A 16,612-nucleotide genomic window follows, 5' to 3' on the forward strand; every position below is an offset into this window, starting at 1 on the left:
CCTCCGTTGTTCTAAGAGCAATCAAAAACAAAAACAAATCACAACAGTGGACGGAGGAAAATTAAACGGGTAAAATAATACTGGATTGTAAATAGCTGTTCTCTGAATCCTCCAATTATAAGGTGCTTGGAGTCTAGGGAGAACATTAGTAAGGATGTGAACACAGGTACTAATTTCATTAGAAAAATGAACGAATGAAGTCATTGTTACAATAAATGTAGATCATTTCAATAAAAATTTAGCTTGCTTGACTATACAAATTTCATAGTTTTATGCTCTTTTTTATATAATATGAATAGTGATAAAAATTAAAAAGATTGACTGGTATTGTGTTCTTACTGAATTTATTTTAAGAATCAAAAAAATTATAATTTTTGAAATAATGCACTTTCTAACTTGTGAAAAACCAACTGCATAAACAGTTGCCTTTGAATTTTTTTTAGTTATCTTTCACATAAAGAATTAAAAGAAAAATTCTAATTTTTAAAAGATCCACTCAATTCACTCGAACTTTCAAGAAGAACTTCACGGGCTTAGTCTTTCAAATTTTCACTTAAAGCATTTTCATCTCATTTGCCCTTTATCACTTGCACAATGTTCAATACTTACGACTTGTTCTTAAAAAATCATTTTTTCAGGATAAACCTTATCACATGTCTTAGTCTGACTAGTCTACAGAAGACGCATCCTTGGCCACTGCTGCAAAGAGACGGTCCTTCGGAATGTTTTAAAATGTGGGCAGGTTCAAATTACATCCCACAACCTTATGCAAATTAGTTTACCAAAAAAAAAAATTACACTTACCTATTTATTCTTATCATCTTTCCAACACACATGTCCTCTTAAGAAGTATCAATCTGCCTGGAAGATCAAGATCATAATCATGACACTTTTGAGTGTATAGTACCAGCACAGTATAATGACTGAGGTCAATCCAATTTTTAACAAGGCTTAACATAGCCATGGGCTACACTACTGCTTTTCAGCAGCAGCCAGGGAAGCGCATGTGTGGGCACAAAAGAGCAAAACCTCCTCTTCCTATACTGCTCCAACGGCTCTCACGAAATGGTAAGTATCACATGACAGCAGAAGGATCAAAGGAGTAGAGAAGAATTACTTTCTGCACCATCAATTGTCTGGTAACTTAAGGAAGGAATGTGTATCTCCATTACTGAACACGATGTGGTATTTAAATGTTGAAACTCATTACAACATTAAAAATAAGAGAAATTTAACTCGAGTTGTGTTCAAGGAAAGGAGTCTCCATCTAGCCTACCTTCTGTCACCAACTGGAGGGAGTAATGATTGTAAGGCGTCGCAAGGAAAAGTCACGGTGGGTCAGGAGCAACATTTACTCAAGTTCACGTGTACTCGTGGTCACATTCATCCAGAGCAATACAGCAAAACCTGCAATGACACTATCACTACCCTTGCTATCAGTCACTATCACTACCTCCACTATCACATGTGGTACCATGCATTGCTTAAGACTGCAATGCTTGCACCTTCCTGAGTGTAGTTGGGAACATGAGCCAGGTACAGGACCAAATAGGAAAGTAATAAAAGTTAATGCATCGAGACAAAAAATGTGTAAATAATCTTTACTTTACATTAGAAAAACCAGGTCATGTGAAATGAGAAAAAGAAGTGAAAATCCTCAAAACACTGACTAAGATATGAGAGGTATAAACCTATACCCAATTCTTAGTAAACTTCAAAAAAAATTTCAAAATTCAAATTGAAATGATGTCATGTGCCTACAAAAGCTTATGGTTCCAACGACATGCAGGTACACAAACCACTCAGTGGCTCATATGACGAATCACCAGTGGTTTCCATGACTTACAAAAGAAAGCACTTGGTCATTTACTCTTTCCAGTTTGACATACACTCACAATTCAACATTTGACACATCCTAAATACAAAATTATCCCACTTTTCTAACACAGAGCAATAAGATTTATAAGAAAAAGCATGGGAAAAATACTTATCACACTAAGTAGTTACAAAGGAATCTCTCCTGATATATCAGATTCACTATCAAAATTATCATTGGGAGAAATGAAAAAGAAGAGAAATAAGTAGTAAGAGAAGTCACTCACACATTTTAGAATCACTTGGACATCAGAATGCATTATCACATAGGTTCACAATTGCTCAATGAGGGGTTCATCAAGATTTGTTTCATGCGGACTAAATAATATCACAAGTGACTGCTCGTACACTGTCGTACCAGAACATCACTTATACACATAACGGTACTAGTCACTTTGTCACTGATGTCAACACTTTCTACACTATCACCACTTTCCACTTCTTATGGTCACCAGTGTCCACTGGTGTCATTGGTTCACTGAAGTTTTGAAATGTCACTAGTGTCTACGTTCATACACTGTCCACTTTTTACTGCTTGTATAGATTATACTTAGGATAAACTTCCAGTTATCACAAAAAAAAATGGGAAAAAAATGTTTCATCAGTCTTAAAAGGAAGCACAGCCCACACTACAATTCAAAATTAATCACCAACACATATAACAGCTCAACATTGCTATTGTTTTGAGCCTCTCAATATACTTGCATCATGTTCACAAACATTGTGCTCAATACTGTGGGGAGGTATCATCAAATATTTTCAAAACAAAAAACTAAAAACTTACAAAATAACAGCATTAAATAATATCGACAGAATATAATAATGAAATTGTTGGGCACAAAACTTTGTGAACATAAACAGTTTTTAAAGCAGACATGATACATATGTCAACAAAAAAATTTATATACTGTATATATATATATATACCTAAACCTGCAATAGGACATTAAGCAGGTTATATGAACTACAGGGTTGCCACTGCATAAGTCATTTTAACAGTTTAATACAAAATAATTACACTTTTACACACATTTACACAGTTCTCAGAAGACACTCTCACAATCATGCAAATGCACTCTACAACGAGCACACTATATGGCCAATCTAGCGCCACCACAGCCTTTCATATAACAAAAAACTAAATGGCCAACAAACGTTTTGGGAAAAAAATTCTTGAAAAATAATGATGGCATACAAATTGACCTATCAAAGATCTAGAAGTAATAGTATTCACACTGCTTTGAATATTCTTGACACTTTTAAAACAAACTCAGATGAAGTTAGCTCAGCATTTAACCACACACCCATATATTTAGCACAAAAATCTAAGTTTCATTTATTTTCCCATTAGAGCATATAACCAATATGGCCTTACCAAGCAGGACAATATTTAGCTTCATTAAATACACAGTGTCCTTTCTTGATAAATCCAATAAGGTCATTACTATTCCTAGATCAAGATAAAGTCAACAAACCTCATACGGTGAAAAGAAACTCTCTCACTGAAAACCATATACTACAATGACAGAAATTTAACTCAGTAAAAAATACACATCTGTTACAGAGATGTCCAAAAGAACTTAAAATATTCAATCTATCATCACAAAGATTCCTTCAAACCTTTTTGTATAATTAAAGAAAAAAGTTGACCAAATGGACCAAAGAAATCTTTCATGTCACTTGCAATTTCAAGTTTTCACTAGGGAACATGTTAAATTTCATGAATCGTCTGCATACAAGATCAGACATCTAGCTCTCACAAAGGCCTGTATTCTCCCCCGAAGTCAGGATTACAGTTATCTTTACCTCACAAAAGTCATTACTCTGTGACTCACTGCCCTTCTGATGGGCATCAACTAGCAGGTAATCACAGATGTCTATCAGTCTCATTAAAAAAAAAAACAATCTCTAGCAAGCATATTCGCATTCTTACCACATCCTGACTAATAATTACTTTAGACAAAAAAGCAGCACTTCATATTATCACTATAATACAGTATTTGGCTACACGTATTTCACATCTTGAAGCAAAAAGTAGGAAGTTTCCTTTATAACAAAAGAAATAATCTGGAATATAATACAAGGTGTCAAAAAGAACATCACAAACAAGTATCTGCTTCCCAATCCTGTTTTCCATTTTTAAATGCACAATCTCAAAACTAAACAAAACCCTGCCACCATCAAGTAGATTTCCTTTTCAACATGTAACTAAAGTTATATAATCATTGGCTCCTTGAAATTTGAAATATTTTTTAAGTAAAATCTACAAACAAAAGTTAACTTTAAAATCACAAGTTTCCTCTTGAAGTACCTTAAAGAAGGAAAACAAATACATCTTATACAAGAAATATAGATAAAAGACCTTTTTTTTTCTTTTTACTCCAAGACCAATTAAGAGACTAGGAACCCATGTTCAAAACGGGTGATTATACAGCAACTTTTAATGGCTGGAAACAAAACTGTCAACAGACAGTTATTACAGAGGTTACTTGTCATTTTCTCCAGTAAAGTGTACGAGAGAGAGAGAGACAAAAGGGGGAGGGGGGGTTACTTATCTTGATCTCCAGTAAGGGGGCCAGATTAACTGATTATAAGGTAGTTTAACCAGACTGCTGAGTCAACCCTATTAGCATAGAGCTGGCCCTTGTAAAGGTGAAAAACAGAGACAATGGAATAAGTATACCTCTTCAATAGATCAAATTCCTTGAAAAGTATCTTTGAAATAGTGATCTTCCAGAATCAGTGTACCATCAAAATTAATGAAGTTTACAAATTTTCATAATATTGTAGTCATGTGGTTATTATGACTTGATATTTACAGCATAGTGAATTTAGAATTCACTTGTTTTATTAACTGATTCTTCAACTCAGCTATGTTTCTAAAGAATATTAACAACACTAAGATAGGAAAATGAACCTAAACTACCTATCTCTTCAATGAATATGCTTGCAATTCATGTCGCTAACATTTCTGTCATGTACTGTACTTAAAAGTTGTTCACAAATGATATTAACATTACTCTGATATACAAAATATTATTGCAGTTCCCATCAAGCCTATCCAGCCATTAGCAAACCTAAAGTACAGATCATGGATGAATTTTGACCACGGGAACTGCTCCCTCTTTGTTAGGCAAAATATATAACCATAATGAAAAATCATGTACTACAGCACACTTGCATCTTTCAATATATTAGCATTCCAACCCCTCTAGACATGAAAACCAGAGACGCCCTACAAAGAGAAATACGCCGATGTTACCAACACCTACAAGGATGTTAGATGGCACAATAAAATCTCTCAATACCAAGATCTTGACACACCAGTGAGAAGGGTGTCTATCACTTTCAATGCAAGATACTACTTGTGCAAACCAATGCATTGCTGCATTTTCTTAAGATTTCAAATGTAATAAGTATTGCTAAAGAAATTATTTAAACCCAAAAATGAAACATGAAAAACAAAATGAATTCTGCTGGATACTGAGAAGTCTTACTGTACAAAAGTGTACAATCCCTTCCAAGGCTTTTTTTTTTTATTTTGTCTTCTGGATCACCCAAGCAGGACGATAATTAGTGCAACCTTTTAACACTCCAAAAGTAAATCAAATATTGCCTATGATTTTCACTGGGGTTCATACACAATTACAAGTTTCTTGCTTCGAGAGAATGATTTCCAACAGGGGAAAAAAGTTCCTGTTAAAAATTGAAGCCACCTTGAGGCGGATTTCCTGCTTCATTGAACTGGAACTGTTGGCCAGATTCATCCACCGAGGGAGCCACTTTAGAATCCTCCTCTTCTCCACCAAAGTAGTGCTCAATAATCTCAAATGCCTTCTGGTAAATTTCCAAATTCTCATGGCTCTGAAGGAACTCAATCTTGTCCAAACCTGTAAACAGATAAAAATTTTCTAATTACTTAAGCTAAGTCAAATGAATAGGATATGTGAAAATGATCAATGTTACTCAAGATCACAGTCAGTATGAATAACCAACGTCTAATAAAATTAGAAAAATTTTACTTGGCTGATACATACCATAACATTCTTCCACTAATACAGCATATGGGTTGACATTAAATGTTGTCTTTGCTTCCTGTTCACCAAGCTGGAGTATGTTCTGTATACCATTGAGAGCCACTTGCACAATTTTGGCATCCATGACAGTCAAGAGATCACAAAGAGGAGGAATGCATCCCTGAAATTTATGATTCCTCATTAAAATTTCATACCACCAAAAAATTATATAAAATTCTTCACAAATATTTGCTAATGACAACATATTTATTGGAATCCACAAAAATATCAATTAGTAAATATACACATTTAACACAGCTGTAGACAACCAACAGCACAGTCCACATCAAGGAGAATGGACATATTTGACATCCTGGATCACATGAGAATCCCAGCAGAAATTGAAGAAAACTCAGAAATCTAATCCCAATAAAGGAAATCATGCCATTACATGTTAATAATGATGATGAATTTCCTGGAACCAATAAACATACCTGTTCAACTAGATATCTAATTTGTGCTGGTGTCCCTCCAGAAGTGGCATTCGTAATGGCCCAAGCAGCTTCTTTCCTTGTCTTGAATTCAGCTTTACCTAAAATTTCTATGAGGACTGGGAAAATGTTGGCATCTATAACAGCTTGGATCTGAAAGGATGAAAAGTAATGTTAACGAAAAAACAATTTTTTGTTTTACCTACTTCTCAAAACAATTCTTGCACAATATGCATAGGAACAGTGAGCAGTTCTTGGAAGTTGGAATAAGCAACGTGACTTAAAAGTTACAATTCATGACTACTGCACGAACAATAGGATGAAACTTCCTCTTACTACTTTATGGTAATGGATTAATATACACACACACACACAATTTTAAATCTTTCCAAAGAAAATAACTTTATGTTAGCCTAGTACTGTAAAAACATTAAATTTCTGAAAATCAACTATGAGAGATCTTTTAATCAAAAACCATTTTATCTACTATTCTAAACAATTATGTAACATTACATTAGCAGTCACAATGACCCCATGAACTGTAAGTCCGAATACTCTAACATATTCTGCAAACTCAAAGAAATGCATAAAAATCTTACACAAACATGAAACTTTAGTATTTTTTAAAAATGCATAAATTTTCAAGTGAAAAATAACCAAATGATAAGTGCTAATTCTATCACTAAATGGTAAGGGTGACATTACATTTTCCATAATTTTACCATTTACTGTACTTATGGTACATAATTTTACCATTTACTGTACTTATAATTTTACCATTTACTGTACTTATGGTACAATCGGATATAATCCTGAAGTGATAAAAAAAGGCCTCATCTATACCTACCTGTGATCGGTTCCCTGCAGTTATGTTGGAAATTGTCCAGCAAGCTTCCTTACGTATGGACTCTTTCGGGGACGAGAGGAGATGCAGCAAACATGGTAATGCTGAACAATTTAGTATGACCTATATGAAAAAAACTAAGTCAGTAACAGTCTCAAAACAAAAGAAGCTTTATATTTTTCCTAAAATTCCCTATATGCCTGACAAGCTTTCACAATAATTGCAACAAAAACTCATCCCAGAATCTATCATCACCTGTTCCTTCTACTTTACACGAGTACATGAAGTAGTACCATTACTATAAGGTTACCACAATTTAAACATGTTTGAGGATAACTGGAAAAAGGATAAAGCCCCACCCAATGGTCTTATCCTCAAAATGTCCTACTAAACACACTGTAGATGGCACTTATGTTTCTCTACAGCTTTCATATGGCCTGCTGCGTTGCCTTCAACCTTTTACTTTTGAGCTGTTCCTTCATTTAACTAATGTCAACTTTACCTTGTTCCACTTTCAATATTTATTATTTAGCCCTTGTGGTAAGTCCTCTGAGTACCTAGCAATGTGATTTGCTGGTCTAAAACTACTACATAATACAGTAACATTACAGTTCCTTTACATTAGTGATGGAGCAATCTTTTCAACATACTGTCCAGCTTGATATGCAGATAATAATACTGGGTGTATACATTGTACGACAGCATTAGTCTATATCAACTCTGTCTGTAAATCTCATTCTATGTTTATCATAGATGAACAGCAACTTGGGGCAAGGTTCAGGCCCGTACCCAGAGTTTTTTATGGAGTGGGGTGGTGTTTTTTCCCAAAACTGGACCTTTTCTTCCATATATGTCATTGCATATATAGGTATAAACAAGATGAAATACCTGAAAATGTTATTTTAGTTATATTAAGAAGAAAAACTGGGCATGCAGTCTATGCCCTTCTACCCGATAAGATCATTCAAAGTACTGACTTTGGTTAACAGAATTTTACTTATAATGTTGAAAGTTGAAAGATTATCATTTATTACTTTATAAGTACAGTTCAATGAAAAGGATAGTCACAGAAAATATGGACTTCCAGAAATTTTGGGGGGTTGTTCGACACCCCCCTCGGTACAGGCCTGAGGTTAAATCAAAGTTGTAACACAGAACAAGAGCACCATTTCTACACATTCTCACCATGGTCATTACATGTACCTTCAATATCAAAATAAATAACAACACTAACTACTGCCAAGGGCCTGTGGACTACAAACTCGTACTCATCACTATATACCATAATTGACAGTATACTTGAAATTAACTAGTTTTCCCAAACCACAAAAAAACATTAAATTGAAACATTACTGTACATAGTTCTAAGTATGGTGTTAACATATTTTTCCCAATTATTATTATTCAGAAGATGAACCCTATTCATGTAGAACAAGCCTACAAGGGACATTAGCTTGAAATTCAAGCTTTCAAAGAATATGGTGTTCATTCGAAAGAAGTAACAGAAAGTCATGGGATATACATAGAGAGATGATCATTTATCAGAAAACCAAATAAATTAACAAATTAATGAATAAACATGAGTAAATTATTAAAATATAAGAAGAATTGTATTAAGGTAATAATACATTGCATCTTCGCTTGAACTTCTGACAATCCAATTGCTCAACATCCTCTGGGAGGCTGCTCCACAATCCAATGGTGTGAGGAATAAAGGACCACTGGAACTGAGAAGTTCGACAGTGAGGCACATTTACTGCACATTGGTGCTGCTGTTCAGTAAATCTGGTTGTTCTCAGCAAAAAAAAAAAAAAAAAAAAAAAAATCATAACTGCTAATATTAGAAAACAGAAACCTACCATCACAAACCACTCTATCTAACAGAGATAAATCTCTGGCAGAAGCAGACATCCACACTGGAGAACATTAATCTAGTAAAGGAAGGACAAATGACCTTAAACAGGTTGCACTGATTTTATTCACTTATAAATATATGAGGCCTTACATACAATGCCTAACTTCTCTGCAGCATTTGCTGACACTTTCATAGATGGTTCTCAAAAGTAAGATGTAATTCAAGAGTTACACCTAGAATAGTTTAAGCTTCCGAATCATTCAGCAGAGTCCCATCCACCTGAAGGGGAGGATGGGTGGAAAATCTATACATGATCTGCTAATCATTAGTGTTTTCATTTCGCTAGAGTTCAGCCTCATATCCCACGACAACAACATTCATTAATCCGGTCACGTCCTGATTGAGGCTGAGAGAAGCTTTATTTCTTATAAACCCACAACTGTTGCATCATCAGCATACTGAACAATCTTGTTTTCCCACCAAACCACCATATCACTTGTATACACTAAAAATAACAGTGAACCAAGAACACTACCCTGTAGAACCCCAGATACAATAGGTCTTGGTCCACTAAAGATCCCATCAACAGCAACTTGCTGCTGCCTACCTGTAAGGAAATCTAGAAGTAATACCAAAACATATCCACCCACTCCAAGATTCTGAAGTTTATAAATTAGTGCCTTGTGATTTACTACATCGAAAGCAGCACTAAAATCCATTTGAATTACTCTGCACTCAAAATTCTTAACAAGGTTCTCTTGCAAATGGCATATCTAGTCTAAAAGAGCATCGCAAGTACCTAACAGCTTCCTATGTGCATATGGACTATCAGCTAAAATCCTTTAGATTCCACATACTTATATAGTGGCTTAAAAATTATAATTTTCATGATAAAATTAATTATTTGGATACTTAGCTACAGTTAAAATTAGCTTATATCTTTGTGCCATTAGGTGGGATCAGCATACAAAATAAAAAAAATATAGCTTGGCTAACCCACTAGGACTGTCTCTGTAATCACCTGTTTCCCACCAGGTGGTGCTGGAATGTTTACATTCTTGTCAGAATTCTTCATGATCACCCACTAAGATGTGGGGAGGCTGGGTGGGTTTCCACTTTAACAGTAGATAAGTATCAAAATAATTAATTTTATCATGAAAATTATCATTATTTGGAATGAATCTTACCTACTGTTAAAGTTAGCTGACTACCACATTGGATGAGGATGGTGGGTTAGTGCAGCCAGAAAAACAATGTTCAGCCAAGCAAACTAAAAATTTTTTAATGAGAGGAAAAAAAGCTTCTCAAAATTCATGTCGGTTGTGTGATCCTTACTGGCAAGTACTGTCGCCAAACGTTGGAACCACAACAGGGTGTAAGGGCCTCCTAGCGAGACTTGTCAGAGGATCCTTACAGGGAAAAAAGGACTCTATCTCTTGGAGTACTATTGAATCCTGTGCCCTAGTCGAAAACCCATAACCAACAGTCCAAAACTAAAGACAACTACCACTTTCATAAATGAAGGTGCTCTCCTATACACCAATGTGTACCTTCATGCTCCCAAAATTCAATAGCAGGATTTCCTAACAGCTAATGATGAGATAGAAAGCAAGGTTACCATCACATTTGGTTCAGGAGAAAGCGTCCTGTCGCATTTCGCAAATAACATGAGTTAACAACAGTTACATCTCCCCTGAGCTGCATGACAACTTCTTTAGTGAAAGGTTTTAAAGGAAATAAAGACATGCTTATGGTACAGAAGACACGGGGATTATTTAAAAAATGGTAAAAGCTCTGCACTCAACTCTGTGTGCATTGACAAGCATTCTTGGACAAATGAGAGTTTGGTCTTCTAACACCACTGATAAATACTTAACTCCTCCTCTGAAAGGTTTATGTCTGTCCAGGTCAACACTTATTAAGACAGCTACTTCTTCCTTGCCTACCAAAGCAATTAAATTAAACACTGTCATAAGTCTGGGAAGGGCTTTCACTTCTGATCTTTTCTCTAAGCAATGAAAGAAAAGAGAGAGGTTGCCACTTGAACAAAGTCCACATACAAGAAAGGGCTTGAAGCTCACTAATATAAACCCTTAAGAGTTCTAACTGGACATAAGACAGCCACTTCAGCATTGCCTACCAAAGCACTTAAATTAGGCAGTCTCAAATCTGAGAAGGGCTTTCACTTCCATATCTCTTCTTCTAAGCAATGAAAGAAAAGAGAGAAGTTGCCACTAGAACAAAGCCCACATACAAAAAAGGGCTTGAAGCTCACTAACACACTTTGCCACACCAAGAGCTAAAAGAAAGGTGTTTTCAAAATTCTTAAGTGATGCTTTATCAAAAGGTTCAAACTGAAGTTATGTTAAAATCTGGAGGACTATGTCTAAATTTCATCGTAAACCATGATAGGGAGATTGAAATTTCCAGCACAAATGATAGAAAGCCTCTTCAAACTTTAAATCATGAGCAATATTCCAGTCAGCATAATGCAGAACTGAATGCAGTGTAAAGCGGTATCCTTTGATCACTGTGGCAGAAAACTGCTTTGCATACCCAAGATGTTGGCAGGACTTAAATCAGGCTATCTAGTGAACGGGTGCTGGATATCACTCTGGACAAGCACCAAGATCAATAAATTGACCACTGTTATTGATACAAAAGTCAAACAGTAGAGGTCCTTCTAGACTTAAGGATTGCAATAGATGCCCTTAGCTCGTAAAAGACAATGACAATCCCCACGCGGTCAGATGAAGCATGTGGAGGTTTGATGGAATCTTCTCAAATAAGACTGCCTGAAAAGGTCTTTCTTGAACGGAAGAAGACAAGGAACATTTACCACCAGGAAAGGAAGTTAGGGGAACCATTCCCTTTGGGGCCACCAACGAGCTATCAAAATCATCCTTGTGTGCTGCAATGCCCATTACTTGAGTATTTCCTCAAAACAGCAAACAGAGGAAAAGCGTAAGGGTCAAGATTCGACCATTCTGCAGGAAGGTATCAACTGCCCATGCCTGAGGATCCTGGCATGGAGGGCAGTAAACTGGGAGAGTAGTGTTTTGGGCAGTCATGAACAGATTGGTATTTTAGAGTCTCCCCAGAGGTTCCACAACTGGTAAACCTGAGGATGAGGTGTTTACCTTCGAATTCCCTGACATCGAATGTTTCTCAGAATGGCTTGCCCAAATCTACATCCAAGACATCTTGAGGTCTACGGGCCAACCCATTAAAGTTCTCAAAAGTGGTGGAAAATTGTCTATCATCTGTCTGTTGGAAAAACACCCAAAAAAAGTGTTAATGTTCATCCCCAGATAAACAACTGACTGGATCGGAAAAGCACAGATTAGTCAATATTGAACAAATGCCCAGCTCTAAGTTAGAAAGAAAACATAATTCTTCACCCTGAAAATCATCAGAAACAAATTGGTGAGAACAAACCAGTCGTCCAAAAAATGAGAGAACTATGATAACGAGCAGATAAATCCATCCTGCTAAAAACTCCAACACACAGGAGAATACTTTTTTTCGACTGAAGGTGTACTGGGATACGGAAGTACATGTTGACAGAAAACATCCTTTGCCCTTCCGAAAGGCAGCCAGGGCCACACTGACTGACTCATCGAAAAGGGCGTAATATGAATAGACTGGTTGAGACTGCAAATGCCCATGGCTCAATGGCCTCATTGCATAACAACTGTCCAATCTACCCCTCCCAACTCTGAACTTCTCTGTGTGAAGAGTGTAGGGAGAAGGACATCAGAAGTTGATAGGGGTAAAAATTTAACAAAGGGTACAAAGTATCCTTCCCTGAGAACCATCACTACCAAAGGTTCTTCCTGACACTTTGCCAGACACTTCTGAAACTCTGCACACGACCTTCCGAACCCGAACAGCCTACTTGAACTGAAAGTTCAAAACATCAGTTATGGTTACATATATGTTTCCACTTACGTGAGCCAGATCACTAGTGAAGCAAAACTCGAGCGTTGGGAAATTCTAAATGGAACTTACATGCAATACATGCAAAAAAGGTTGTAGGGGCAAGATCCTTGAGGAAGGACTTCAAAGGTAGTGCTAAGAATTTTCTAATCTGATTCAAGACATCCTAGGTGATGGCCTTAAGCACATAAGGGTTAAGGAGACAATGATGGGACACTGTCAAAAACAGCTACTAATGGTTGAGCAGGGAAACTTTCTATGATTTGTATACAACTGTTTCCATTACTTTACAACTGAGTTGTAAAAGGAATAAGACATTCCTCCCATTAGCCTCGGAAGCAGGTCTATCAAGGAGAGGTTACAACTCTGATGCATCATCATGAAACTCTGCCTCCTCAGGACTAATGTATATAACTATTATCATCTTCCTCTTATATGTATCTACATATATATATACATATACATACATATCTACATATGCATGCACTAATGTAACACACACACACATATATTTGCATGTATGTATTGTAAACACCATTGCATTTCAGTTATTTATTTGTAGATGCATTAAACTATGATGCTCAAGTTCCTATTGCAATTCCTACAACTGGAATACTGTGCTCAAGTTCCTATTGCAATTCCTGCAACTGGAATACTGATCATAGACATTACAAGTGGCTGGACAATGAAACATTTTCAAACAAATAATATATAAGACACTTACCTGTGTTTGAACATCATCTCCTGTGACAATGTTTCCTACTGCCCTCAATGCAGCTGCTACTACACTGTGTTGATTGAACCTGTAAAAAAATATATATTTTTAATTACTTTACCATTAATTCTTTAAAATTTGATCATTACAAAAAAATTTGGATAATTAAAAGTACATTACTGCAAGTTATGCTAGATTTACTAGAAAACATCCTAAAGTAGCCATCTATTGGATGCTACTGCTCTTACAGTGTCACTGGAAATGCACCAGCATCGAATCTTTGAACAGTTACCTACCATGGATGGCAAGCTATTAATTTTCACAACCATTCGCCAAGTGTTTATGTGTTTGGAAACCAAGAATCAAACCCCTTTACAAATATACTTCCCCAAGAGTGTCTGCCCACTCTCTCTCTCTCTCTCTCTCTCTCTCTCTCTCTCTCTCTCTCTCTCTCTCTCTCTCTCTCTCTCTCTCTCTTCTCTGTGTACCCTGTGTCACACTCTCTCACAGTATACCCTGTGTCACACCAAAGTACAAATTTGGGCTATAAAGCCAAACACTGGGGCACTCTCTGCCATTCAGCAATGATGTAAGTGAATATCTGGAATGGTTGGACTGTAGGATAAAGACATCCAGAAAATAAATGGGATAAAGTACACGAAGCTCAAGGTGGAACTGGGTGAAAACCCCACAGTTGCGCCAATAAGTAACAGAAGCCTTCAAAACAAAAAGGGAAAAGGAAGCAGAAATGGACGTTAAATAATAGGCTAAAAAGTGTGCGCAGCTAGGGCTGATGAGACACTGCAAAACACCATTCAGTAATGACTAAAGTACACCTCACAAGGTGCACTGACAACACAACCGCCATGGGACTAATCTGTTAATTAGGGGTCATTTTCTCCCACCAATGAGTCCATAACCATTCACTAGTATATTTCAATTGTACTGAGCACGCTTTACTAGGGCAGCACTGAACACACTTTACCACTTACTAAAATTGAATTCCAAAATACAGACTGACCTGACAAACATTACCACCAATGGCCTAATGTTTATGCATTCTGCTCCTATTTGCTACATTACTTTTATCCTAATGACTAAAGCCTTCAATATAGGCTGCAAACTTGCATAGCATTTAATCCACAAATATTAAAACAACGGAGTGAAACACTGAAATACTATGAGTAGCACTCAAAACTTTCATTCCAGTCAGATAACTACAATACTCAAAACTTTCATTCTACTGTCGGATAACTAAACCCACTCATTTCACTATCACATAATTAAACCCTTTCATTACATTTTACTAACAGATACCCAACCCAATATATATCTTTTACTTTTGCACCAGCAAAAGTTTGACAGATTAATAAAAAAAAAAAAAAACTAGGTTTTCTACGAATATCATTCTATACATCTACTTCCCCACCCCCCACCAGGAGACACATAGGTATAAACAGCAATAGCCTTCAGTCTACTTCTATCAACTTTGAATGTGGGGAGGTAGGGAGGGCAATTTATATAATGAGAGGTAAGTATTTAAAAAATAAATCTTAAATTAAGTATTTATATTTTTTAAATGAACCTTACCTCTCCATTATGTAGCTGATTCCCACATTTGAAACAGGAAGTGGGCAAAGTAAAAATCAGCAAACCCTTAAAAACTACTTAGTAACAAAATATTTGTACAAAAGTTTGTAAATCCTAAGTATTTATATTTTTGAAATGAACCTTACCTCACCATTACATAGCTGATTCCCACATTTGAAACAGGAAATGGGCAAAGTAAAAATCAGCAAACCCTTAAAAACTACTTAGTAAGAAAATATTTGTACAAAAGTTTGTAAATCTTAAATTAAGTATTTATATTTTTGAAATGAACCTTACCTCACCATCACATAGCTGATTCCCACATTTGAAACAGGTGGGCAAAGTGAAAATCAGCAAACCTTTAAAAGCTACTTAGTAACAAAATATTTGTACAAATCTGTTTGTTTTACCCAGTGAATTCAATCCATAGGCGACATTAATAGCCTATGGATTGTCACTCAGGTACAAGATCCTCATCATGAGATAGCTGAGGTCTTTTGGAGGATGCCCCCTTCAGCAGAAGGAAGGGTAGGGATATTGTGCCAAAACCCTGCAGACCCAATGATGGATAACTAACAAGTACATATGCACAAAATAGGTATATTTCTAATATACCAAAAACCACAACCAGGTTTAAAAGGCAATACACCAAAAAAGTCTACCTATTGATTCAGGACATAATTTCCCCTGCACAAACCAGAGGAGTTAATGCTCTGCAATTATCGTATTTAAACTCCGTACCATGAAGACTTGCCAAAGCAAGTACAAGATTAAATTGCCACCAAGTGACTTCAATATCTTATCCAAGGATAAGTTCTCAAATTTAAAAGTTGTAGCCATTGCTCACATGTCCAGTTGCTTACCTTCCATTAAGGATAGAAATTAGCATGACAGTCCTTAACCAAATACTTAACCAAAGACCTAATGAAAAGGACACTGGAAACTCCGGTTTCCACATCACTCAAAACAGAACCTTCACATCAGGTTTAATTCTGTTAGCGCAATTCCAACAATCCTTACAGACAGTTCTGGACCCCATAAGGGTCAAGTTCCTCAAGGCCTGGTAACTCCAGGCTTGGTAAAGATACTGTTGTAAAAGGACCTAGCCCAAAACTATCCTTAGTTCACAATAAGGCAAGGATAATTGTCTTGCCTTTAGCAAGGCCTGTCTTATCTAACTAAGAGTGTTGCTCTCTAACTCTCTAGCTGTGTCTAAGGCTCCTGTGATGTTTCCATAGAAACTTCTTTACAAGGAGCTAGTTCTAAACAGTTCAAAAGTTCAACAAA

General features: G+C 36.2%; 1 protein-coding gene across 2 annotated transcripts in view; it reads right to left on the reverse strand.

The window, feature by feature from the left end:
* Positions 1-327: 327 nt before the first annotated feature.
* Positions 328-16,612, reverse strand: part of Kap-alpha1 (karyopherin alpha1) — an 82,674-nt gene continuing 66,389 nt past the window's right edge. For both annotated transcript variants that reach the window (XM_067092013.1, XM_067092019.1), the window contains exons 6-10: positions 13,745-13,823; positions 7,230-7,349; positions 6,386-6,535; positions 5,913-6,072; positions 328-5,765 (exon numbers count right to left, since the gene is read on the reverse strand). In XM_067092013.1, coding sequence (XP_066948114.1) covers positions 5,575-5,765; positions 5,913-6,072; positions 6,386-6,535; positions 7,230-7,349; positions 13,745-13,823 — 700 coding nt within the window. In that variant the 3' untranslated portion in view covers positions 328-5,574. The remainder of the gene's footprint in view (positions 5,766-5,912; positions 6,073-6,385; positions 6,536-7,229; positions 7,350-13,744; positions 13,824-16,612) is intronic.

Source organism: Macrobrachium rosenbergii, chromosome 4 (assembly GCF_040412425.1).
Source record: "Macrobrachium rosenbergii isolate ZJJX-2024 chromosome 4, ASM4041242v1, whole genome shotgun sequence".
NCBI lineage: Eukaryota > Metazoa > Arthropoda > Malacostraca > Decapoda > Palaemonidae > Macrobrachium > Macrobrachium rosenbergii.